The 25,578-nt window shown below is 31.3% G+C and overlaps 1 protein-coding gene across 1 annotated transcript; it reads right to left on the bottom strand.

Annotated features, from left to right (window-relative positions):
- Positions 1 to 1,833: 1,833 nt before the first annotated feature.
- Positions 1,834 to 2,295, bottom strand: LOC149560761 (uncharacterized). Its single transcript, XM_089827679.1, has one exon. It carries the CDS (start codon positions 2,293 to 2,295, stop codon positions 1,834 to 1,836), a length of 462 nt encoding a protein of 153 aa, XP_089683805.1.
- Positions 2,296 to 25,578: the final 23,283 nt, after the last annotated feature.

The following is a 25,578-nucleotide window of genomic DNA, read 5'->3' as shown; positions in this document are numbered from 1 at the left end:
TATTCAGGTTGGTCCACATAGATCAGTATGAATTAATTCAAGGGGCTGCGAACTTGAATATTCTTTAGATTTGAAACTTACTTTAGTCTATTTTCCCTGTTGACAGTCTTTGCAAACAACATTTTTAGGTTTCACAATCTTAGGCATATATCTAACTGAATTCAAGGAACTGATTTTAACAAGACTATCAAAGTTAACGTTTCCCAATATTCTATGCCATAACTACCTCTCATCAATTTGACTCAGTAGGAAACTTTTTCTTTTGACATCTCTCAAATCATAAACATTACTTTCTGTACATTTACCTTCTGCAATTACTTCACCAGAGTTAGTTTTTCTAATTTCACATCCTTGTTCATCAAAGTTTATAGAGTAAACATTATCACATAACAAGTTATACTTCAACCCATCCAAAAACCAAACATTGTTAACCTCCATCATACCATTTATTTTTAGAGTGCCTTTTCCGTTAATTGGAACTATAGACTTGTCACCAAATTTTACTGGACCACCATTCCAATCTGCGAATGAAGTAAACCTGCTTTTGTCACCAGTCATGTGATTCGAGCATCCGCTATCAATAATCCAAGAATTTTCTTTATTAGTATGCAAAGCTGTAACAATGAGAGAATTATATCTCTTTTTCTTCCAATTTTTTGTTTCCTTTTTATTGATAGGCTTACTACTAGAATCATTGATGTATAACTGACAATTCTTTGCAACATGTCCTGAACTCTGACATTTAAAGAAAATCACATTGAAATTGTTTAAAACATCAAAAGGATTTGGATTAACAAAATTGATCCTTTGTCTTGACCTTATCCTACAGTTAACTGCTTTATGACCAAAATAATTGTAGAAATTACAATAGCCAAAAAATGAATAGTTTCTTTTAGAGAATTGTCTCCTTGCATTATTTTGGCTTATTGTATTTGTGGAACTTTCAGCCTTATCAAATCCTAATCCTTTTTTGATAGCACAATCTCGTTGTTGAGACAACATTTCACTTAGTAACTCTAAACTTTTTGTAAACTTTACTTGTTTATTAGACAATAGAGTTAACTTCTTAATTTCATCTCTTAACCCAACTATCTCACTTTCTAATTTAGAACAGTTTTCAGTTTTGACAATTAGTTCAAAATTTACCACGTCTAATTTTCTTTTAGTCTCTTCAAGTTCTAACTTCAGATCTGCAATTATTTCTGTCTGTGCTTCCAAATTTTTGTTTGACATCATTTTCTTCAGATGTCCAATTTCTTCAAGAGCACAAACCAATTCATCTTCAAGATCCACTTCACTTTCTGATTCACTGCATGCCTCACTACTGCTAGAATCTGTAGCACAAGGTCCTAGAGCCATAAACAAAAATTCACCATTATCTGAGTCACCACTATTAGTACTTTCATTTTTTATAGCTAAAATTTTCTTTTTCTTAAAAGTTTTCTTTGAGTTAAAGTTAGATGATTACTTAAAAATATCTTCTTCGTCACTATTAGCCTTAGGACATTTGGTAGCAAAATGACTAGTTTTACCACAGTTGTAACATTTCACTGGAGATTTCTTTTTATTAAACCTTTTGAATCTCTTTACTAAACTTTCCAATTGCTCCTCAAAGTCCTCTGATCCTGAACTTTTTGCCTTTTCTTTCTTAGTGGCTTTGAATGCTACTTCTTTTTTTATTTCTATTTCACCTGCCAACCTCATTTTATAAGCAGTTAGTATCCCTTGAATTTCATCTATTGTAAGTTTTGTTAAGTCTCTAGCTTCTTCTATAGCAAAAATATTTGCATTGTATCTAGAAGGTAAACATCACAAAACCTTGTGGACAATAGTCTATTCTTTAACTTTTTCACCTAAGCCTTTGATAGCATTAACAATTTCATCTACTCTTAATAGATATTCAGCAATAATTTCTTCCTCTTTCATTTTAAGTTCTTCAAATTTGGTTGTATAGGTTTGTAGCTTAGCTTGCTTTACTTTCTCATCTCCTTCATAAACACCTTTTAATTTATCCCAAATTTCTTTAGCAGTTTTGCAATGCATCACTTTAGTAAATTCATTGTTGGCTAAACTGCATAATAAAGCGTTTCTTGCTTTTGCATTATTTTCATAGTCTCTTTTTTCAGCAGCATCAGTTAAAGGTCCTTTAGGTAAAACATATCCATTTTCAATTGACATCCAAACATCATAACTAATAGATGCAATGTAACTTTCCATCCTGACACTCCAAAATGCATAATTAGTTCCATCAAAGAGAGGTGCTTTGTTTGATGATGCTCCTTCTAAATTGGCCATGTGTTCTAATACCAAGATCTACTTAGTTTGATTAGATCTATTGATAAGCACTGGCTCTGATACCAATTGTAGAACACAATAATAATCCTAAGAGGGGGGGTGAATTAGGATTATATTGAAATATTTTTCTAATTTAATTTATTGCTAAACTAGTGTTAAATATTTCATCCGTGTACCATAATATCAACAAAAGTAATCAAATAAACACAATCCACAAGAAGAGTACAGAAGATATAACGTGGAAACCCAACTCAGGAAAAACCACCAACATCCAGACTGCTAGGAGCTACTATCCTAATCTAGTCTCACCAATCTTTCTTCAAATACAACTTTAAGGGCTTCAACCCTTAGGAGCAACAACCCCTTTTTCAGAGCTACAACTCTTTTAGACTGAGCACCCACCTAATCTGTATGAGTATCCAACTCGTTGATAAATTAGAATCCAAAACACAATCCAATTTGCTTTAAAACATTATGTTATCTCTATACAAAGATTGAATTGAATTTTTGAAAGTTTGGCTTTGATCTGATATCACTTTACTGAACAACAAAACATTCTGATAACTGTCAAACCAGGAACAATTGTTTCATAGACATTTTCTTCAAAATCTCAACATAAATTTTTTTAAATCTTGTGACATGTCAAAGTTCAACATACAACTAAATCAAATATACCCGCCCTTGTACATTGTCACAAATCTTTGTTTGAACTTCTATGTTGATCTTTGTTCCTGATGTATCTGCTTCTCTGATTTTATACAATCTCAAAAACTTGTTTTCATCTATATGCTCTTCTAATAATATATACTCTCAATACCTTTTATGTTCATGTAATTGGCTTCTTCTTCAAAATATATTCTATTTTTTTACCATCCTCAATGGACACAATAATACAATATATATATAGAGGATGATTTAGTTAAACTTCATTCCAACTTCCTTTGTTTTGTTGAAGCAGCGATAGAGCATAAAAGGAGGAGGTCACCGTTTTGCAAGGTCAAGCAGACAATGATGAGAATTAGTCGTGAGGCTACGAAGCATTTAAAATGACCTATCTCACAAGATCACAACTATAAAGATGATATGACACTCAGTGCTCCCGATCTTGCAATAATTTTTCATGACAAAAATATAAGAATATATGAAGCGATAGAAGGCCCTTAGCCAATAAAATTCATGAAAGGTACCAAGAATGCAAAGCTAAATAAATTATCGATGTTTCCATTAAGGTAGTAGAAATATTGGCTAGGATTCAAATTGTAGGGGACAAGTCTACACTAAGAAACCATGAAGGATGAGCATTGGTTCTCGAGCTACACAATATGATGAGGATCCAATCTTTGGATGGAGTATGATAGTAGGAAACATAGATGAAATCAGCTATGTTGGATGACCCATCAAGAAGGAAGTAAATGATTAGGAGGCTAATTATAAAAATGAAGGTCCTGATGGCAGAGGCAGTTGAAGATCTTGACAGCCAAGGCAATAGAGGATGAGGATAATTAAATGAAAGACTCCTACAACAAGTGTCACCATGTTGATTTTTCGGCCAATGTCCTATTCTCATTTAAATGTAGAGTGCTTAAATGTAACACTATTGATAACTCTATATTAGATCTATTAGTTAGATTTGACATATGTCCTCCCATTTGAAGCTTGTTGCAATCCTTCTATTTATAAGGATTTATAGGATGTATAGTAGAGGTTCCAATTTTTTGTAAAAAGTCATTTTGTCATGATCTCTTAGGAGTCCTTCATAATATTTTTTTTGCAAATTACTTTGTAACCATTTTGAGGAATGCTGTTGAACTACCTTAGAAGCTTGACTAAAGGAAAAATTTAAAATCCCTTCTTGTGTTCATCTTGGTGTGTAAGCCATTGATCTGATATAACTCTTGTGATTTATTTTAAATCACTGAGTTCATGTCTCAATTTTATCTGCAAGTGAGTTTTGGGAATAGTCATATAGGTTACAAGTCATGAGATTATGCTTCTTTTCAGGTTGTTAAACTGTGAATGTTATTATTCCCCTTAGTGTCTTGTTTAAAGTTTATCTTTCTTGTGAAATATTTATATATGAGTTTTTTGAGATCAATATTGTGCCCACCCTAAATTGTTCAAAAAAGCTTCATTGTGTTAGGGAAACAACATTCTCATCTTAATGATTGGTGCATCACCTTAAGTTCAATCAATTTTACCTTTTCAATATTTACATTTCATGCAAGTAATCCTTTTATCCCTTTCCCTCCTAATTTTTAAAGTTTATGTTTGAAGAGCAAATAGGTGAAGCATCTTAAGAAACTAGACTAGAATCCAGACATTCACTCCAAATCCTAGTACACCCACTACCTAGGAGTGTTTCCATATTACTTGAAGCGACTAAATTCTAAGATTCAATCAGGGTGCAACTTTTAGAGATAACAATAACAATGCATTAACTTAACCATTGTTAGCAAATAGGTTTCTAACACATTAGCTGATTAACTTAAACCCTTTCCATAATTCAAGGGTTTTACCAACAATGTTGACTAGGTCAAGGTCGAATCAATTTCCACATAAGCACAAGTCCAAAAGTTGGAAAGCAAGATGTGACAATTTCTACATAGGTTGCGTTCATACATGATCGTAAAATTCAGCAAATAAATTACAATTTTTTTTGAAGTTAACCATTTTTAATTAGTTGGAATGAACTTAACCATTGTTAACAAATAGGTTTCTAACACATTAGCTGATTAACTTAAACCCTTTCCATAATTCAAGGGTTTTACCAACAATGTTGACTAGGTCAAGGTCGAATCAATTTCCACATAAGCACAAGTCCAAAAGTTGGAAAGCAAGATGTGACAGTTTCTACGTGGGTTGTATTCATACATGATCGTAAAATTCAGCAAATAAATTACAATTTTTTTTTTGAAGTTAACCATTTTTAATTAGTTGGAATGAAAATGCCCCAGCTTGCTATTGTTGATTGACAACTAGTTAGGGACACACAACAAAGTTGCGATTCTTCCAGAGTAAACTATTTATCCTCTGCCCCATGTTTTTCATGTGGGTTGTAATCACCCATATAGCATTTATTTATTAGAAAGTGGGTTGTGATGATACACATGGAATTTAATTATTATAAATATTAAATATATAAATTTTTTTGTATCGAAAAAATTTATATGAAGATTTTTCAATAGAAATCATTAGGAAACTTAAATTCGTTGTAGAGGTAGGATTGAAGAGGGTATTAACATTAAAAAAATGTTAACGGGAATCTAAAAAAAAGTAAATGTCAAGTTAAATAATTATGAAGCAGGATTGAAAATTAAAGAGATTAATCTTAAGATAAGACTTTTTATTTTATAACAATTTAGTTGTTATTACTCATTTAATAGAATAATTACCAACAACATTATACTCTTTATTAAATATATAAAAGAGATGGAATCCAAATTTTATAAACTTACAAAAATTTATTCCATATACAAAATCAACTACAAAAAAAAAATTAGAATCCTAAAGTAAAATTAATGATTCTATCTCACATATAACATTTTTTAAACCAAGTTCCAAAGCTTTTCAAACTTTTATTTGATTATTAATACTAATCCCAATAACTACATAGAAAAAGAAGTGAATTAATCCAAGGTTATTTATACAACTCTATCAATTTTTCAAAGACTCGAATTACCTTGTGAACACAAAAAAATATTTACTTTAAAAAGACTATATGCAAGAGGAGACCATTATGAGCTCTATTCCCCTGTTTTGAAGAACTAATTCTAGAATGAAGATTAAAAAGAATACCTGAATGATCGAGACCTAAATTTATTATTAATATAGTCATTGAATAAATATTATATTAGGTCCACTACCAAATTGTCTATTTGTTTTCCAAATTGCCCTTCCCTTTTTTGGCTTGTAACTATCATTTTTGGACTAATTCAAATTTTACTTATAGATTTTCTGTTCAGATGGTGGGGATAGTTTTTTTGCAATGATTTTGGTATTTTTTTCAGAAAGAGATTTATGATATGTTTTCTTGGTTCTATGTATTTCTTTCTTGAAAGGGATTGAAGAGAATGACTCTATATGTGTGAGTTGGTCTTCTTTCTATAATTCACTTGTCCAATTCACATAATAATCTAATTTTACAAGTTAGAGCAACTATTCCATTTTGATCATCAATATTTTCTTGAAATGGATAAAAGTAAAAATATTTATTTTCTTATCAAAATATGTTTCCTATGACATTTTAGCTGTAAATGGAAGAATAGTTTGATTGCGAGAAGTAAAAGGAGACTTTAAGGTTCTCTAAATTAACTTTTGGTATGAATGAAATCAACATTGACCAAAAAGAGTGCCCATGTAAATTAGGGAGGAAGTGGGAGGAGTAATGATGACATTGGTAGGAATGCTGCTAATGCCTTATATCCAATAAGGAGGATAGTACCTTATATCTAATAAAGAGGCTTATTTAAGCGTTAAAGAAATACTGTTATAAGATTAAAGTTGACATTTCTAAATGTAAAGGTAAGCTCAACGCAGATTCATTTCTACAGTATGTAGAGAAATTAAAATACTTTGGAATGGAAGATATTGATGACAGTGTAATAAAGTATTGAAGTACTTTGGAATGTAGGATATTGATGACAATGTAAAAACATTCACACTCATGCTGAAGTTGCATGTAACCTTATGCTGAGAGAATATGCACACTTTGAGAAGGTGGTTTGTTCATAGTTGATGCAAATGAATAATCCTGCAGCAAGTTTTTAAACATCTAGAACCTTTTTTTATGGTAACCTGATGGAGGCTCTTCTTTTGAAAACTTATTCTTTGCTCTCTATAAACTCCTAATCACATTTAGAGAAAGTGATAGCTTGCACCTATGAATCGTTATTCAATATATATACTACGAGAATCTTTACTTTGAATCCAGTCAGAGATATGATGTTAGAAATATGATACCCTTAAATGAAAAAGTAAACATTTGTCCACTAGAGTTTTTTATAGTTGATGCAAATGAATAACCGTTGTTAGGTGACCCTATAAAAGTACCTCTACTCGACTTCATCAATTTCAATTGCTGGAGCTGAATTAAATAAAACTATATGAAGTCAGCTGATGATCAAAACAAGTCAAGGGGACTGTAAAGTGCTAACATGCATAAACCCTATTTGAAGAAGTATACCTTTCTTACGAGATACTCTGCAGAATTAGGAAATGATTTATGCCAAATGCCTAGAAAGAGAAAAGAAAAAGGATATCATTTCTTTGCAGTAATGGCAATTTGATGAAGTCCAACAAAGGGACATTTTGGAACTGTGGAAAAATATCGGGTAGCTATATTTCCAAATCTTCTCTAGACAAGAGATTGTCCTTCCACTACCATAAGAGTTGATTTCTTGGTCTGGAAAATGCCCTTTAAATTTGGATATTGTGAAATAGTGAACAAGCCTACATTGTGTCCAAAAAATATCCTACATCCCTAAATAAGCAGGGTTCATATCAAGCATCCCAAAACATGGATTAGAAGACAATAAAACAACAAGCGAAAAAACTGATTTGTTGAAACAAAAAGAGAAAGATTAAACAATACACTGCGAATAAGAACATAACAAGTTCAAAGAGGGTTCACTCAGGTCCTTTGCTCTTGTTTTGGGTTGAAATTGTAGTTAGTATGAAGGCTTATCCCATGCTGATTCTTAGCAATGCAGGATTTACTGCATTTAGACCTTTGTTTTTATAGAGGTAGACTTTAGTTGATGTCTCTATGGATATCCTGCACTAGTGCTATTAATTTCTTGTTTAACAGTTTCTAGTGTACTTTGTTTGTACCTCAGATCAACACCCTTTTACTGCTTTTTAAATTCAAAAACAAGCTCAATGAATAAAACCTTTGGGCCTGATACCAAAGAAGCACTGCACCAAGAGCATTAATAGAAAACTAAATCAATCCTTTTACTATAATCTAGATCTTAAGCATCACTAAGAGACCCAATTTAATATTGGGTTTCAGTACTATATGATTTCTCATGATTAAAATCCCATCCGGGGGAAAAACTATCATCAAAAGCAGAAATTTGCTAGCCAAATCACCTTTAATTTAAGAATCATCATAGAGAGGCACTGGCATCTATGTTTTCCTTTGATAAAACCTTGGTCTCCGATTTTCCACAGAAGACTTTCCTACTAATTCCGTATAGATCTGTCTAGTCTAATAGCTTGAATTAGAACTATCTGTGTCAGCAACATATGTTTCAGAGGAACGATGGCCTTGAATGACATTGAAAAGTGAATCATTCATCAACAAGCTCATATGTGTTGGTGATTCTATGTACATAATCTGTTCATCTATCATCATGTTTTCTGCAAGCTGCCTCATATCAAAAGGCATATCCTCACATTTTCCCACCTACTTGAGTGATTTATATAAGAGTACTTTAACAAGATTATCCAACCACTTATTACAAAAAGTTCTGATAGGACAACTATCTTTATCTCTATTTCTCGGTGGGCTGTGAAAACAGATAATCATAAATTTTGACATATAAATTACAAATTTGTAGATGTCTTGCCATTTTTAAGCAATTTGAGCCTAAATTCTTCCGTTAATATTGTTGACAACTTATTAGGGACGCACAGTGAAGTGGCGATTCTTCTGAAATAAACTATTTATCATCCACCCCATGTTTTTTCATGTGGTTTGTGATCTTAGATATAGTATTTATTTATTCGCAAATAAGATAAATATATATTACTTTTTTTCTATTTGTAAAAATTATTTAAACTTTTTTCAGCAGCAATCACCCTAACATCTATTTCAAGAAAGAAATACATAGAGCTAAAAATTCCATAGCATAAATCAGTCTAAAAAATTCCAAAAAATATGCTTCTCATTATCTAGAGAAGCAAAAGGTAAAATCTGAATTAGCTTAAAAATGATAGTTACAAGACAAAAAGATAAAAGTTAAAAAGAAAAAGCATAGGGAGTAGCTAGGGGCCTCGTATTTATTCAATGACTATATTATTAAATTTAGTTTTAGATTATTCAAATGTTCTTATTAGTCCTAGTTCTAGGATTAGTTCTTCAAATGAGGTGAATAATGCTGGTGAACAATCTGGTCATGTATATAGACTTTTTAAAAGTAATATTGATGGATTTTCACAAGGTAGTCCAAACATTATAGAAATTTATGGATTTGATAAAAATAGGTGATATTTTTTATAAGACAAAAAAAAGTGAAGGGTCAACAAGGAGAATAATAGGGAGTCAAGTAGTGGGCCTCACATTTATTGGATGACTATATTATTGAAGTTAGTTTTGGGTTATTCAAATATTCTTTATAGTCCTAGTTTTGCGGTTAGTTCTTCAAATGAGGTGAATAAAGCTCATGAATAGTCTCCTCATGTATACAAAATTAAAAAAAACAAAATTTATGTTTTATCACAAGGTCATCTAGACATTATAGAAATTTACGGATGTGATAAAAATAAGGCACACTCTTCAATCCTTTTCAAGAAATAAATACATATAGTAGAGAACCCCATTTCATAAATTAGTCTAAAAATATACCAAATAATATACACCCCACTACTTAGAGAGAAAAGAATAAGGAATTTGGGGATGAACATATTATTAAAGTTAGTTTTGGGTTAATCAAGTATTCTTCTTAGTACTAGTTCTAGAAATAGTTCTTCAAATGAGGCGAGTAGAGCTCATGAACAATCTCCTCATGTATATCCCTTTTTGCAAGTTGAAGAATCTTTTTCATTTTAGGGATTAATCTTGTCTTGGGGTTGATACAATCATCCACATTTGTTTTCTTTTTAGAATATAGTTTCATATGGATTTTAAGTTGTAAATCAGCAAGTAATTTGATTGTGAGACAAAGAAAAATGACACTTTGAGGTTCTCTCAAAGTTAAATTTTAGCATCAAAGAAAATCTCAATGATTTATAAGGGAGTCCATATGAATTCTAGGAAGTGGTTGGTAAAATGATGGCCTTTGTAGGAATGATGCTAATGCTTCTACCAAATAGAAAATCTTATTGATGCTTGAAAGAGATAAAGTTATAAGATGAAAGTTGACATTTCTAAATATGAAGGAAATCTCAATGCAAATTCATTTCTAGAGTATGTATAAGAATTAGAGAGTACTTTGAAATTGAATGCACTGATGATGATGCAAACATTTCTGTGTCCTATTTGAAGGTGCATGCAACCTTGTGGTGGAAGAACCTAGACACATTGAAGAGAAGATAAGAAAAATATATGGTTTTGGTATAAAATGGTAAAACATTTGAGAGATAAAAATTTCCCTTACATTATAATATAAAAAGTGTTTAAATATTTATAATTTTTTTTTAAAAACTAGTGAAAAAATAGAGGTTGTTTTAGATAGTTTGTGAAGCTTCAAATTTGAACAAATATAAATGAAAGTTAATGATTATTTGATACTTTGTATTTACTAAAGTCTTAACTTCAGGATGAGTACATATTGCTAAATGTATTTATAATGGATTAAACTTATGAGTTTGCACTAAGACAAAAGGAGAAGCTAATGGGGAAAAAAAAAATTGTAATAAAGAAGGCTATTATGAATCAAAATAAAGAAAGATGAAGTTCCTCCAAGCCTACTAAGGATGAAGTTCCAAATGATACTATGAAGCTATAACATTGATAGAGGGCAAGATTTAAAGGTGGAGCATGTGCACAACTACCTTTGGAGGAGAAAACCCAATTGAATATTTTTATTTTCCTATAAATCCTTCATTGAACAATGGTAGCCTTAAAAAGAAGAAAAAAGTTGGTTACAAAAAGATAGAGTTAAGTGAGGCCAAAAGTTAATGTTGTGGATAACATTAGTAAGCTATTTGGAGGAGAAAAAGTGCCTTGTGAATTCAAAGTTAAAATTTAAGGACAAATTATGTAAGGTAACTATCATAGATGTTGGACCTACATATAATTTGGTGAATAAAGAAATGGTTTAGAAAGTACAACTTGCTTTTATTCCAAAATCTAACCCCTACAAATGGGTAAATAAAGGTTGAACATTTTCTTTTGAAGATATCCACCCAACAAGAGATTATAGTTCCACATGATGTATTATTTAATGATTCCTTGACTTTCCAAGATATGATGATGATTATTAGATGATTTATGCATATGATGGATACATTGATGTTGTTAGAATCATCATTAGTGTTGACCTTATGTTTCATTTTGTGATTGTGATTGTATAATTTAGGAGATATTATTTAGAATGGTTATGATTTTGTTCCTATTTCATGCTCTATGATATTATCTTTTCTATGATGTTTTTGTAAAGAGGAAGGATGTTGCATTACTCATACATAGGTTTATATGATATTTTGAATATATCTTTAGTAATTATATTAAGTAAATTTTCGTATGAATTTTATCATGGAAATAATATGTACTATAATAAAAGCCTAAATAAACATATCTTAAATCCAATATTCCAAAAACAAAAACAATTGTTAACTAGAATTTTACCCTTACTAAATCTAGAAGAGGGTAATTCTAAGAATTTATAAAACATACCTTTATAAGATTATCTAGTTTGGATGCTTAAGATGAATGGTTATTAATATCCTAAAACCAAGAGATAGGAGTTAATAGCTACTTTTTGAAGTATATCTAATGCTTAAAATAACTAACAACAATGACAAACTCCTTAGCAATATGTTACAAGTTTGATTAATTTTGTTTTAGATTTTTATTCTAAAAAAGTATATTGTGACTTAGAATTGTACCCATATTAAACCTAGTATAGGTTTATAAAAATAAAATGGGATAATCTTATTTGTAAGATGTTGCTAACATGAGTTTCAACAATAGAGAAGAAACTCCTTCCTTTGAAAGCCTAAGTACAAGTATTGATCCAAATCAATATGGATTAAAGTTGAAAAGTACCCCCTAATTGAATGAATCATAATGAAAATGGGAAAAGAAATGAACAAAGAAGGGTAAATATTGATGGATGAAAATTGATGTTGAAAGGACTATATCCCTTCAAGATAACACACTGTTCTCAAGAACTAAAATAGCATGTAGAAAGGAATATATCCCTTCAAGGAATCACACTATTCTAAATAAGCTTTAAAATGTACATAATGATGATGAGAAAAAATGAAGAGTAGAAAATAAGCTTTAAAATTTTAAGTATGATGTTGATAAATAACAAAGAGGAGAAAAACAACTAGAGGTAGGAAACTTTGTTATTTATAATACATCAAATCTATGATATCTTTTTAATTGTGATTATGACATAGATAAATCTCTTTTGTCTATAAAAATAGATAAAATAAAAGAATCAAAACATCACAGTCCATGTTGGATACAATAATTGTGCATCAATTTTTTCTTGGATAGAGAGCAACGATAGTGTACAAAGAGTAGTGAGAGAGTGAAGCCTATGTCACTATTGTATGAAAGATGAAAAAAAATAGAAAATGAATTGAAAGTGCATGTTTTAATACACCAATAAAAGAATAGACCAAGCTTACATATAGGATACCACACATTTTCTTATAAATGATAGACTTATTTCCCATGCCAAGCACCATGCCCACATCTCTGCACCTTATTTTCCTAAAATTTAAAAGACAAAATGGAAGGATATCCAATCAAATAGAAGATTATTAAATAAATAATTAAAGTTTTTTTAATGTGAAAATTGATAATGACCATGGTGATTTTATTATTATTAAGTTTCACATCTTTGAAAGCATAGATTATTTGGAATAATGTTGTGACAACATTCATAAGTAAATGGACTAATAATAGACACATTGAAAATAAATTCTATTAGCATATTGGTTAACCAATAAAAATACCTGCATGGAAACAATGCCTCTAGTATCAATGGTGACCATAATAAACTTCAAGGGGTCATTCTTTTGTCTCACATAAGTTGCATAATCTTCTAATGACAACTTGTAGGGTAAATATTTTGGTAGCCCTTGTTCTAGAAACAAAATGGTCATTCAACCCAATACACAAATTCCTCCATGTGAATTTTTCTATAAAATAAGGGGAACCGCCAATAATGACTCTAGAGTTGAATACACGCCTCGCACTAAATGTTTTGTAAATAAGGAAACAAAATTATTTACAACTCTCTCTAATGTACAAATGTGAGTGGATAATTCCACTTGATCAATGGAAATTTTCTTTGCTACATACTCCAAAACTTTATTTTCAAATTTTCTTTCTACCATTTGTAGAACTTTATCCAGGCCATCTATATCCTTATTGAATTTATGTACAATATCAATCAACTTCTTAATAATAGGCATCTTATTTTTACCTCTATTTGTATTATATCCAAAAATATGTCCTTGATATCTTCAAGAACATTTCCTCTATCCCTTTTGTTAGTATCTCTAACTGTTGTTGTCTATTAGTATCAATCACTTGGTCATTTACAAGGAAAATTTAGACAGTCATCACTACAATTGAGCTACTCTACATAGGCCAAGTCATGTATGTATGATAGTATGTACCAAGTAATTCTATAGAAGCTAAGTAAACTATGGCCATAGAGCAATTTTCTATAAGCACCAAGCTCATTCAACAACTAAGAAAGTTATTAGTGGCCAAGTGAATTCCAAGTACAAGTACCTATGATATAATATGTGTCAAGCATAGTTAATTCCAAGCATCAGGAAATTATTAAAGTCCAAGAAATGAAAATTTTGAGCACCATTAATAGTACAACCTAAGAAATATATAGTGTACATAAAAGTCAAGAATGGAATAGAGTTTTATGATAAATGATTATCAAGATGACTTGGAAGGATTATTTAAGTTTTGAAGAGGTTGTTATAGAACATTTAATACATGTTGAGGTTGTTACAAAACATTTATGTGGCATGGATCACATATCCCATTGTGTTTGTTCAATGATTAGGATGAAGAGGAAAAACATGGAATCATCTAGAAGACTCTTCATGGAATCTTTATAATGCACTGATCTTAACATAGACTAAGAAGGTGTGAGAGCTAAGAAAGTGGTCATGTGTGGACATGAGAAGATCAGAGTGGTAAATATCAGAAGTCATTAAAGGGTTTTGTAGTCATCCAACAAAACAAGTGACCTATTCATAAGAAGTGAAAGTGGAAGTGAAAGACAAGAGTATCAAACCAGAGAAGAGATGATTAGTTAGTAAGGAGAAGACTCAAAATTATCTTGCATAGAAAATGAAGAGTCAGGTATTAGGTCAGTTTTAATAGACTTGAATCAGGGTAAATCTCTTAATAGGATGATCTAATAGATATTTGTAAATCTCCTAATAGAGCCCTTACTTTTTTATAAGTGTCAAATCCTCTAACAAGGTGTAACCTAATAGTTTTTTAAGTCTTTAACAAGGCAAACTCCTCACAGATTAGATCACATGTTATGCTCAAACATTGTAACCTTAACTAGTTTACTTTATTACTATAATAGTGAAGGTTTTTGGGTGTCATCCCCACCCCGGTTTTACCTTCACCTTGGAGGGTTTTTGGGTAATGAATATTGTGTTATGTCTTATTAATTTCATGCATGCAATTGATTTGATATAAATGTTACAAAAAAATTACATTTATCATATTGTATGCATAAGTTATTATTAGATGTGGAAGACGAATGGTGAAAAGGTATAACTTGTTATAGATTTTGATTCACCCCACCTCCTCTCAATATCTAGTTTCCTCCTCCATAAATCAACACCCTATTCTATCAATTTTCTCTATTGTGGTATTTTCCTCCATAGTTCACTTAGAATCTCTATCTTTTCAGAGGAGAGATTAGATTGATCCCAATTTGGAATCACAATCTTTCTATAAAGGTCTTTCTCTTCAAGAATATTTTCCTTTTCCTTTTTGTTGGCACTTGGAGAAACTATGATTTCTTTTCCTTTATCTTCATCCTTCTTCTCTTCTCCACTCAATTGATTCCTAGTTTCTTCTTTACTTTCTTTGTCAACTGAGTCCTCTTCCTTTTTTGATTTGTTCTTGGTTAAGTCTTTCCTAGAGTTAGTCAAAGAGTACTGCTTGGTTGCTACTTGGGTGGAAGGAAGACTTTCTTCCTCCTTCATTGTCTTCTCTACACTAGATGAAATAATGGCTTGATTTTGAGTAGAGGGTAGATAGGAAATCCCTATGGTAGCCATCATTTCTATATCTAACTCTTCTATAGATTTTACATTTAGTTCTTCATCTTTTTATATCTTATTCTCTTCCTCAAAAATAGTTTTCCATAACATTTTTGTGGACTGAACAACCTCTTCTATTTTATTGAACAAAATTAGAAAATCTTTGAATCTAGGAATCTATCTATTCTCATGCTTTGTCATGGCCTCCTTGATTTCTTTATATTTGAATTTTGGCATGATGCTCTTCAAAAAATATTTGCTAATTTCCTTGTCTATTTTCATAGGATTGGTGCATCTTTATGTTATAGGCTTAAGTGGGACATTTGGAGCTTAGCTCCTTAATTCATTTGGATCAAATTTCCATTTAGCCATCTTTTCAAACAAGGCATCTTCTATTTGTTGCTACTCCTCTTTTCCTTTAGATTTGAATACCTAATGTACTTTAATCTTGTCATGCCACTTCCTTCCTTAAATCTTTTCAATTTTTGCTCAAAGGATAGAGGGGGCTTCTTCAGTTGAATAGTAGGAGTTTTTTTCTTCCTCTTCATCATCATCTTAGAGCTTCAATTTTCTTTTGGATTTCCTTTTAGTGGTGATGAAAAGGGTAGTTACCTTCTTAGGTGTTGTCTTGATTACTTTCCTCTTCTTCTTTTGAGGTTCTATTTCCTCTTCTTCTTCTTCCTATTCTTCTTGTTATTTTTCTTCCTCATCTTCTCCTTTTCCCCCTATGAGCATAGGAGGGTCATCCTTCTTATCTAATTTCTTCTTGATGGTTTCCATCCTCTTCTTTCCTCTGTTCAAAATTTGAGGAATATCTATTTCTAGATATATCCTAGTTTTTTCCTCTTCATATGTACCCAAATATTTAGCTTTGGGGTCAGCTGACTCATTCAAAAGAGAATCAATGATATCCTTGGTGTCATCGATGTTTACTTCATAACCCAAGGATTTTATCCATGTAGTCCTGGGTATGATAGTTTGAATGTGGGTATTGTCACAATCAACTAGAAAATATATGTCTTATGCATACTAATCAACTAGTTGTTAAGGAATTTTGTACCTGTTTTACATATTTTCCTTTAAATTGGCAAAGTATGCATCCATTTTAAACCATTAAATTTTTCTCCTAGTTCATTTATGAAATCATTAATCTGGTAAATAACTGGTCTATCCTTACTGCGAACCACATTGCCCTTATATGGAAATAACTTTTACATATAGAGAAATAAACATACAAGAAGAGAGCCAAACTTCCACACTTTCTTCTTTGGTTCTCAAATTCTTTCCATGTTCTTTCCTAGTTCTCTCAATTGAAACTTAGCAAGGTCAAAGGATAAGTTTTTCTTCACGACTTCATATGCCAAGTTAACTGCCTCATAAGGTACATTATCTGGCCTGCTAGAAATATAGATCTTGTGAGCTATAACATGAATCCCAAATTTGATTTCCATGTTAGTTATTTTGTTAAATTTCATACCCTTGTCATCCCATTTTGCTAGGGTTTTCTTAACAAGCTCACCATGAGCTAGGGTTTTGGTAGTCTAGGTTTTGTCAAGCATTGGGTAGCCCGTAACTTGGTGAATCATCTTCTTAGTGATCTTGATAGGTTTCTCAAGCCATAATGTCATGTTATGAATACTAAGAATGTTTCTAATGCATTTTAGTTGAAAGTTCTACAACATATGTAGGGCATGAGTCAAAACCTTGACTTCTAGGTGCTTCTGCTCAAGTTTCAACACTCCATTCTCACATTATGCATTGTATGCTTCATTTAGCTCAAACAAGCTTAAATCCTAAATCATAAAATGATAGAATTATTTGATATCATTTATCAATAGTACCTTTGTAGGAATAGTTAAGTGGGCTTCCAATGGATCTTTCTGCTCAACAATCTCAAGGTAAAGCATGAATTTGAGTGCTTCACATATTGGATTCTTTAAAAACATCTTAGAACCCTTATTTTTTTTTTCCCTAAAGCTAGATGCCATAATTCTTGATGAATGAATATTCTACAATGAAAGATAACCTTTCTTGCACCTCCATTTCTAACAAAAATTCTCTCTTGATCACTTGGGGGCTTGAAAATGCTCTTCACAATCTGAATTTTGAATGCAAGGTGAAATAATAAACCCATAATTTTGACTTTTATGAAAAATTTCAAATTTTAGGGTCACATAAATGAATCATAAAAAGGTAGATGGAATGACTCAACCTGAACTAATTATTAGAAAACTCAAATATCTAATTGATTTCTAACTTGTATTTTCTTGGAGATGATCTACAAGATGGTTATAATTGGGTTATAAGACCAGTTAAAACATAGCTCCCTTTCTTAACCTTGTTCAACTAAATATGCATGATTGAACTATTCTTTCTTGTTTATCAAGAAGTGACATGAGATCTTCCTTGAATGCTTAGTTCAAGCCATCTCCTTAACTACTTAGTTGGATGTGGATGCTTCACCCAACTCATTGGTTTGGATGATAATAGCTTCATTTTCTTTCCTTTTGTTTTCCTCTGATTTCCTTACCCATTTTTGAGTCATCTGAGTTATGATCTCTTTAATATTTGATTTCCATTTGTTTTCTTCACTAGTATTTTTAGTGGCTCTATTCATACAGTTTCTTGCCAAATGACCTATCCTTTTACATACATAACATATCACATTAGTATTTATTTTTATGAAGTGAGTTCTTACACAATTTACTCCAATGTTACCATATTCTCCACATAGATGATATCCTCCCCATGTGTTGTAGTCCCAACCAATAAATGCTCTTTGTCTAGTTCCATTGTGCTAATTATTTGGATTCCATTGATTTGATATACACTATGAAGATTTATGACCATGCTTGTGACATTGGAAATAATTCCCTTCAAACTTTGATTTGGTTCTAAAATCATTAGCGTTGTGAACATGCTTATTGCAGTTATAACATTGACATTTGAACTTGGGTTGCATAGTGTTACTTTAAAAAACATTTGATGTATGGCTTACCTTTCCACAATTGTTGCTTGTTGGTATTTTTTTCTTTTGTGGTCCTTGTTGTGATGATTCTCCTTGATTAATATACCCTAAGCCAATAGTGCCTTTGGGTCTATTTAGAGTTTTCTCATACAATTGATTCACACTTTCCTATGATCTCAGTACTATTTCATTGAGTTCCTTTTCAGTTCTTTGTTCATTCTGGAGTCTGTCATTTTCTACTCTTAATTTGGTGTTTCCATGATTTGCATCATCTAGCTGATTTTCCATAGCTATTTGATGTTGTGATAGCTAGTGGTTTTCATTAGTCTTTTCTTCTAATCTTGTAGAAAGTAGTCTTATATCTTCATCTTTAATTTCTTTTTCATTTACTGCTTTGTTCTTTTGTTCCATGATTTTACATAGCTTGACTGAGTGACTTTCCTATTCTCTTTTCAATTTTCTTACTTCTTCTTGTAGAGTAGCATTCCTTAATAGTAGATCTTCTATTACTTAATTTCTTCTAAACTTCTCCTCCAACGAGGTCTTCTATTCTTTCTTCGATGTAGATATTATCATTCATCTATATAGAAAATTCTTTTCTTCTTTTCAGAGAGTGAGTAAGCTACTCCATAAGTTTCTTGACTTTTTCCATAGCCATATGTAAATCAAGTTTGTCATTCTCAATAGCTTTCTCTACTTTTTATACTTCCATTTCCTCAGATATTTACTCTCAAGTTGTTAAGGTTTTGATAGGAGAACATTTTCTCTGATGCCAATTCTTGGAAATGTAATGACATATAGGTGATTAAGAGGGGTGCGTGAGAGGGGGAGGGGGGGGGGGGGGGGGGGGGTTGTGAATTAGGAACTACTTAAACTTTTTCACTTAGAATACTTTTGTATTGCTTCATTAGATTATCTAATCTACTCTCATGCATGAACATAAATTAATAAAGAAATTAACACCACAACTCTTTGATAGAATATTTGGTAACCCAAAAGCCCTCAAAGGAGAAGGTAAAACTGGGGTGGGGATGACACCCACAATTCTTCAATATTGTAGTAATAAAGTTTTCTTGTTAGGGATTATAATTGATCACTTCTAGTGATCTACTCTATTAGGAGTATGAAGGACCATTAGGTTCACCTTGTGAAAGGATTTTACAATAGAATGAAGTATGTACTCTATTAAGAGATTCAACATAGGAGTGTTAGGTCCACTTGGTTAGAGGATTTGACTGATGCACCTATTAGGATGAATCACTAGGCTGATCTTTGCTTTGCAACCCTTTTTGCTTAAATAGATCATTTGAATAATATGATCACCTAACTATGATGGAGGAGTCTTTGCTTTTCCCTTTATACTACTAGGTACCTTGCTATAAAAACTACATTTTCATATTCCTTAATTGCATGAATTTTCTTCAATGATTCATCTCCCATGTATTACACATATTATCATCTTAAAACAACTAATTTTCCTTCCTTATATATACATCAAACGATATCTTCATACCAAATGTTGATGCATAGGCCATACTATACACTTTGGTGTCATGCTGATGTTCAGGCAACACAGTGAGCTTAGGTGATACTCTAACACTCGGGTAACATTGGATGCTCAGGTAACACTAGGACACTTAGGTGACACTGGAACATACTAACTTGAACTAGTAGATCGATTCATACAAAGAACTCAGTTCACACTGGGAACTTGGCTCACATTGATAACTTAGTTTATACTATGAGCTCGGTTAACATAGTATATTGTTGAACTACTCAAGCTAATATATTATCTGATGGAAAGCTCAGTTGTAGTGTTAACTGACCTTTCTAGATGATTTAAGTGTTTTTTCACTGATTGACAATATGTCTTGCCATAGGGTCAATAGACTTTGCATTATTCTTGAGACTTAAACTAATAGTGAAAAGAAAATAAAAAAATGTTGTCTCCTACCTTAATGGAAGGGGCTAATACTATCATCCTTGAATTAATGTGAATTCCATTATGTGTCTCCTTATTCTTTTCCTTGTAGAGTCTTTCATTTTTTTTTGTCTTGTAGTTCTCCTTTTGGTTAAATTCAATTTTAACTTTTCTCCTTTCTCTCTTGGTGGCAAGGGTAGATTGTTTGGTGTTTTTTCAGAGTGATTTATGATATTGGATTTTTAGGTTCATGTTAATCTTTCTTGAAATAGATTGAAAAGTATGACTATTTGCTTAAGCTGGTCTTCTTTTTCTAGTTCACTCCTTAATTCACCTTATAATTTATTTTTGTAAGTTTGAGCATCTTTTTCATTTTAGTGATTATTATTATTTTGAGGTGGATAAAAGTATCCATTTTTATTTATTGTCAGTTTCATTGATAAAATTTATTACAAGACAAGGAAAAGGGAAACTTATCAAAGAGTTCAATAGTGACCCAAAAGGGAGTCCATGTGAGCTAGGGAGCATTCTGCAAATAGAGAGGCTTATTGAAGCTTCATGGAGATAATGTTACAAGATAAGAGTTGATATTTCTAAATGAAAAGGAAAACTCAATGAAATTTCATTTCTAGAGTATGTACACGAATTAGACAAATAATTTGAAATGGAACTTATTGATGAAAATGTATACATATTTGCATCTAAGTTGAAGTTGCATGCAACCTTGTGGTGGAAGAATTTGCATACTTTGAGAAGAAGGCAAGGAAACAATAAGCCTTTTGTATAAAATGCTCAAACATTTGAATTAATCAATTGCCTTCTTATTTAGGACAACTGTTGATGAGCCTAAAACTTGATTGTATGGATGCTAATGATATGTAGAGTGATATCAATAATGTTGTGAATATTATTCAGCAATCTAAGCCCAAGCCTAGAGCTTGCATTAACTTTCAAGAAAAGCTCTAATGAGAACTATAGATTATTCTTGTATATATGGTGAATGTTATTTTTCAAGATTGCAACAATCGCATCACTTGATATCAACAAAAAAACTATGGGATGATTAAAGTGCACGATCAAAGCCTCTCTTCTCACCATGATTTAAATTCCTACACAAAATGCCCACAAAACATATATGATTCCTTGTATGAATGTGTTGTGCTCATTTTTTACCTAATTTCCTTATCATTAAAAAAAGACTAATGGATGCTTTGATGTTTTCAGATGCATACTTGAAAAAAGTTGTTAATGATTGTTAATATTTAATTATGTCAATTAATCTTTCTAAGTGTTGCTAGTGTAAGCTCTGCCCCCATTGTATTGTGTGCCCTTTTTCTTATGTTGAACAAAGTTGAATTGTATAAAATTCTAGCAGTTTAAGAGAGAATATTGAGGATATAAAAAATAATAAGATACAATGGAATAGGAAAAATTCTAAAGTCATCTAGCTAACTAGCATATATTGTCATTATAAAATATTACATCTGATATTATAAGAACTTTTGAAACTGCTTAGAATAGTAAAAAGGAGGACATTGGTTTTACCCATATAAAAAATAGAGAGAAAACTAAAACTAACTATACTAAATCCTTTGGTTTCTCGAAATGCGGGGAAAATATGGCAGAGGATTATGCAATTAATTTATCCTTAATTTCAGTTTCCTTTGCAGGTAATGGAGGCCCAAAGGACTTGACGACAGCTGAAGAACATATCTCGCATGCTTGAACAGAACATAGAGGAGTTTTGAATGCAAGCCAAGTGAAGGTGATGAATAAAGAGATATTAAAATTAGTTGGGATTACCATTTTTGATGTTTTCCGTTGCAATGTAATTAATGTTGTTTCTCCTTTTATAAATTCACCAAGCACATACATGGAGAATATGGCCAAATGCCAATACTTTAGCAATGATTCGAAAGAATGGCAGAATCATCAATCACACATACAATGTGCAGGCTTCACATCAAAATGATCGCCTAATACAAATCTTCTAAAGCCACTCAAAATATTTCCCAAAACTGACTGCTTCCATATTCGAAATTAAATGATTACCCGTTTCGAATTAATTTGAAGGAAAATGCTTCCTCTTGATATCATTGACAATTTGTGAGGGACAATCCATCGTCCACACCACGATTTTGTATGTTGTTTCTGATCGTACATTCTCACAAAAGCCGAAAGTAGATTTGAAATTGATAAAAAAGTAATTCTTTAGTGCTACGAGATTCCTTGCGCCTCCCAATATTGACTAATAGTCACGTACATTTGTACAGTGAAGTGACGGCTTGCATTAGAATAAGTTATCCATCGTGCCCTCCATTTTTCTCTCTTTGGGTTGTTTTCATACATATAAATTCCCCTTTTCTTAGCAATTGCAACAAGTTTCATTCCGCCCGATATTATTGAGAAAATGTCAGATCGGTAGACACAATGAAGTCAAATAATGGAAGAAAACTCATCAGCATGTCGGCTGCTTCTGAATTTCTTGGTTGCTTTCAAACTACGCAGATAACATAAACTGAGCACAAGTGTTGAAGTAAATTACTTTTTATCCGCCGTGTAACATAAACTGAGTTACAGATCTAATGTTTGATGGAAACGTCATATATTAAGGAAGAAATTAAGCTTGCAAAAATAATTCAACTTTCATTATTTAATATTTTTAGCTTAGAAAAAGTCAGTGTGATATTTAAATTTCCATAATATTTCTTCTCTAAAAGCTCTATTCAATAGAGTTGGATTATAACTTTAATATATTTAATTTCACTTTATTTGTATTATACTAATATTTGCAGGACAAGATTGTAGAGGTGTGAAACTTTTGTTAACATGTTGAAAGTTTAAAATAATAATCTAGTTTATAAATCAGAATTTAAAATTAATTTTTTTTTCTTCTTCTTTTACAAAACTGACATTTTGTACAACAAAACAAGAATGAGAAATCTGATAGTTAAAATATTAAATATTTTTAGATATATTTTTTCAAAAATAAAATATCAAATATTTTTACATATATTTATCTAAGAAGAAAATATTAATTTTGCCCTTCCTAATTTTAGTATAAATCAATATAAATAAATAAATAAACAAGACACTCTTTATTTATAGATGATACACTATTGTTTGGGAAGGTTACAATTAGTGAAATTAGACAAATTAAGTTGGTGCTTGACCACTACTCCTTGGTGTCTAAGCATTAGATCAATCCTTGAAATTTAAGAGTGTTTGTGTTTAATACTTAACCTGCTAAAGTGAGAGTTTACACCATCTTGGTTTCCAAGATGGTGCTTGACCACTACTCCTTGGTGTCTAAGCATTAGATCAATCCTTGAAATTTAAGAGTGTTTGTGTTTAATACTTAACCTGCTAAAGTGAGAGTTTACACCATCTTGGTTTCCAAGAAGCTGAGCTTTCCAATACTTATCTTGGTATCCTCTTTCTACTGGCTATAAAAATTTTGTCTCACTAGCAAGAGACCTCCAAAAGGGTTTTTTTCTTTTGTTGGAGCAGCTTGTTTCCCCTAAGGATAGGAGATTCACCTAGATGGTGCACAAGAATTGGGTCCTTACTAGTGACAAGTTACAAAATTTGCATATATATATGATCATTTTTAGCTATATTTTATGTCAATATGCTATAAGAATACTAACCATCTTTTTCTTCATTTCAATTTTACTCAAGAATTTTGTAAATTTATCCTTACAAAACTATAATTTATATGCATTTACCAAATTCTATTCAGACCTCTATAAAGTTTAGTTACTCCTCTACAAGGATCCATATTTTGTTGCTACATGGTGAGTAGCACTTATAGTAACCATTTATTCATTATGGTGGGAAAGGAATACAATGATTTTAAGAAAGAAGAATAATACCATTCAACATGTTCATAGAGTGATTGAGTGGTCAGCTTCGGAAGCCATTCTAATATTCAATAAAAAATTAAAAACTTGATCTTCCTTATTTTTTGAATGGTATAATCTGGTTTTGAAAGATTGCTCCCCTCTTTCAAATCTTTCCTTGGGTATTTTTATAAAAAATCCCAAAAGTAGTATTGATACACAACATTTCAATTGAGATGTTCCTATATTTCATTTATCAAACTTAATTTTGATGGTGCCTTGAGAGGTAAACCAATATCTTAGTGGAAGGAGTGAAGGGGAAAGTGGTCAAGATTTAGTGGATAAGGTTATTGCCACAAACAATACCCCTTTAAAAATGTATAAATAATATATAGAAGAGGGTCAACCTTTTTTTTGCAAACTAATTTTACCTCAGTTTCTTTATATCCCTAATATTCACAATGAAGGTGATTCTTAACTCCTACTTGAGGCCACTGAAAAAAGATAATGCCAAAATTGGAAGCTTTGTTATATTATGCAACAAGTATGGTTATTACTTAGACAAATTTGATGTTTTTTAATTACTCACACTTATATAGGAGGTAACAAGCTAGAAGATAAGTAGGACAATATGAAATGGGATAAAAATTAAATATGCTTCCAAGGAGCTCAACATAAATTCCTAGCACGTCTAATGCTCATTGCAATTATTCAAAATAAAACATGGTAGGAAATGGTAAAACTTTGTAGTGTGAGGTGTTTGTCTCTGCCTCTATTTAGGGTTCACTTTTTTAAAGCATATGTTTTGTTTTTGATTTCTCTATAGAACATGGTATGTTGGGTCAAATTTAGGAAGATTAAACTTTTTTCTTTCATACTTAATTATACAAAGTATTAATTATGCTTCTAGGATAATAGTTTTGGGAATTAATCATACTATAGGAAAAAATCAACAACCATTCAAAAGTATTGTGGGACTTGAACACAATGAATACATGATTTGAGTGAGCTCCACATTATTTATTTTAAAAAAAATTGGTGCATGACATAAATGACAAGTAAGCATGTACTTAATTACAAATAGATTGGGTTTAAATTATCACTTTCAATATATGTCGATGATTTTTTCCTTTATATGCAATATCTAGCATTAATTTCACAAAAAATCTAAGAAGTGTATGCTATAGTTTTGTTGATCTCTTTAGTTTTGTTGTCTATTAGCATCAAATACTTTAGTCATTTAGGTGACAGAGTTGGTTGGTAATTACTATGACCAAATCACTCTATATAGGTTGAGTTATGTATTTAGTAGACTTATAAATTGTAAGAATTTGGGTTAGGCCAGAATTCACCCAAGAACTAAAGAACTCAACACAAGCACACAGTAGACCAAAATA

Source organism: Cupressus sempervirens, chromosome 4 (assembly GCF_028749045.1).
Source record: "Cupressus sempervirens isolate cs-2001-9-10 chromosome 4, ASM2874904v1, whole genome shotgun sequence".
Taxonomy (NCBI): domain Eukaryota; kingdom Viridiplantae; phylum Streptophyta; class Pinopsida; order Cupressales; family Cupressaceae; genus Cupressus; species Cupressus sempervirens.
Note: the sequence above shows the minus strand (reverse complement) of the source record. Positions and strands in the feature narration are given on the sequence as shown.

Bases quoted from the DNA above. Each gene is read 5' to 3' on its own strand.
- LOC149560761 (XM_089827679.1), bottom strand. From the start codon at position 2,295: ATGGCCAATTTAGAAGGAGCATCATCAAACAAAGCACCTCTCTTTGAT.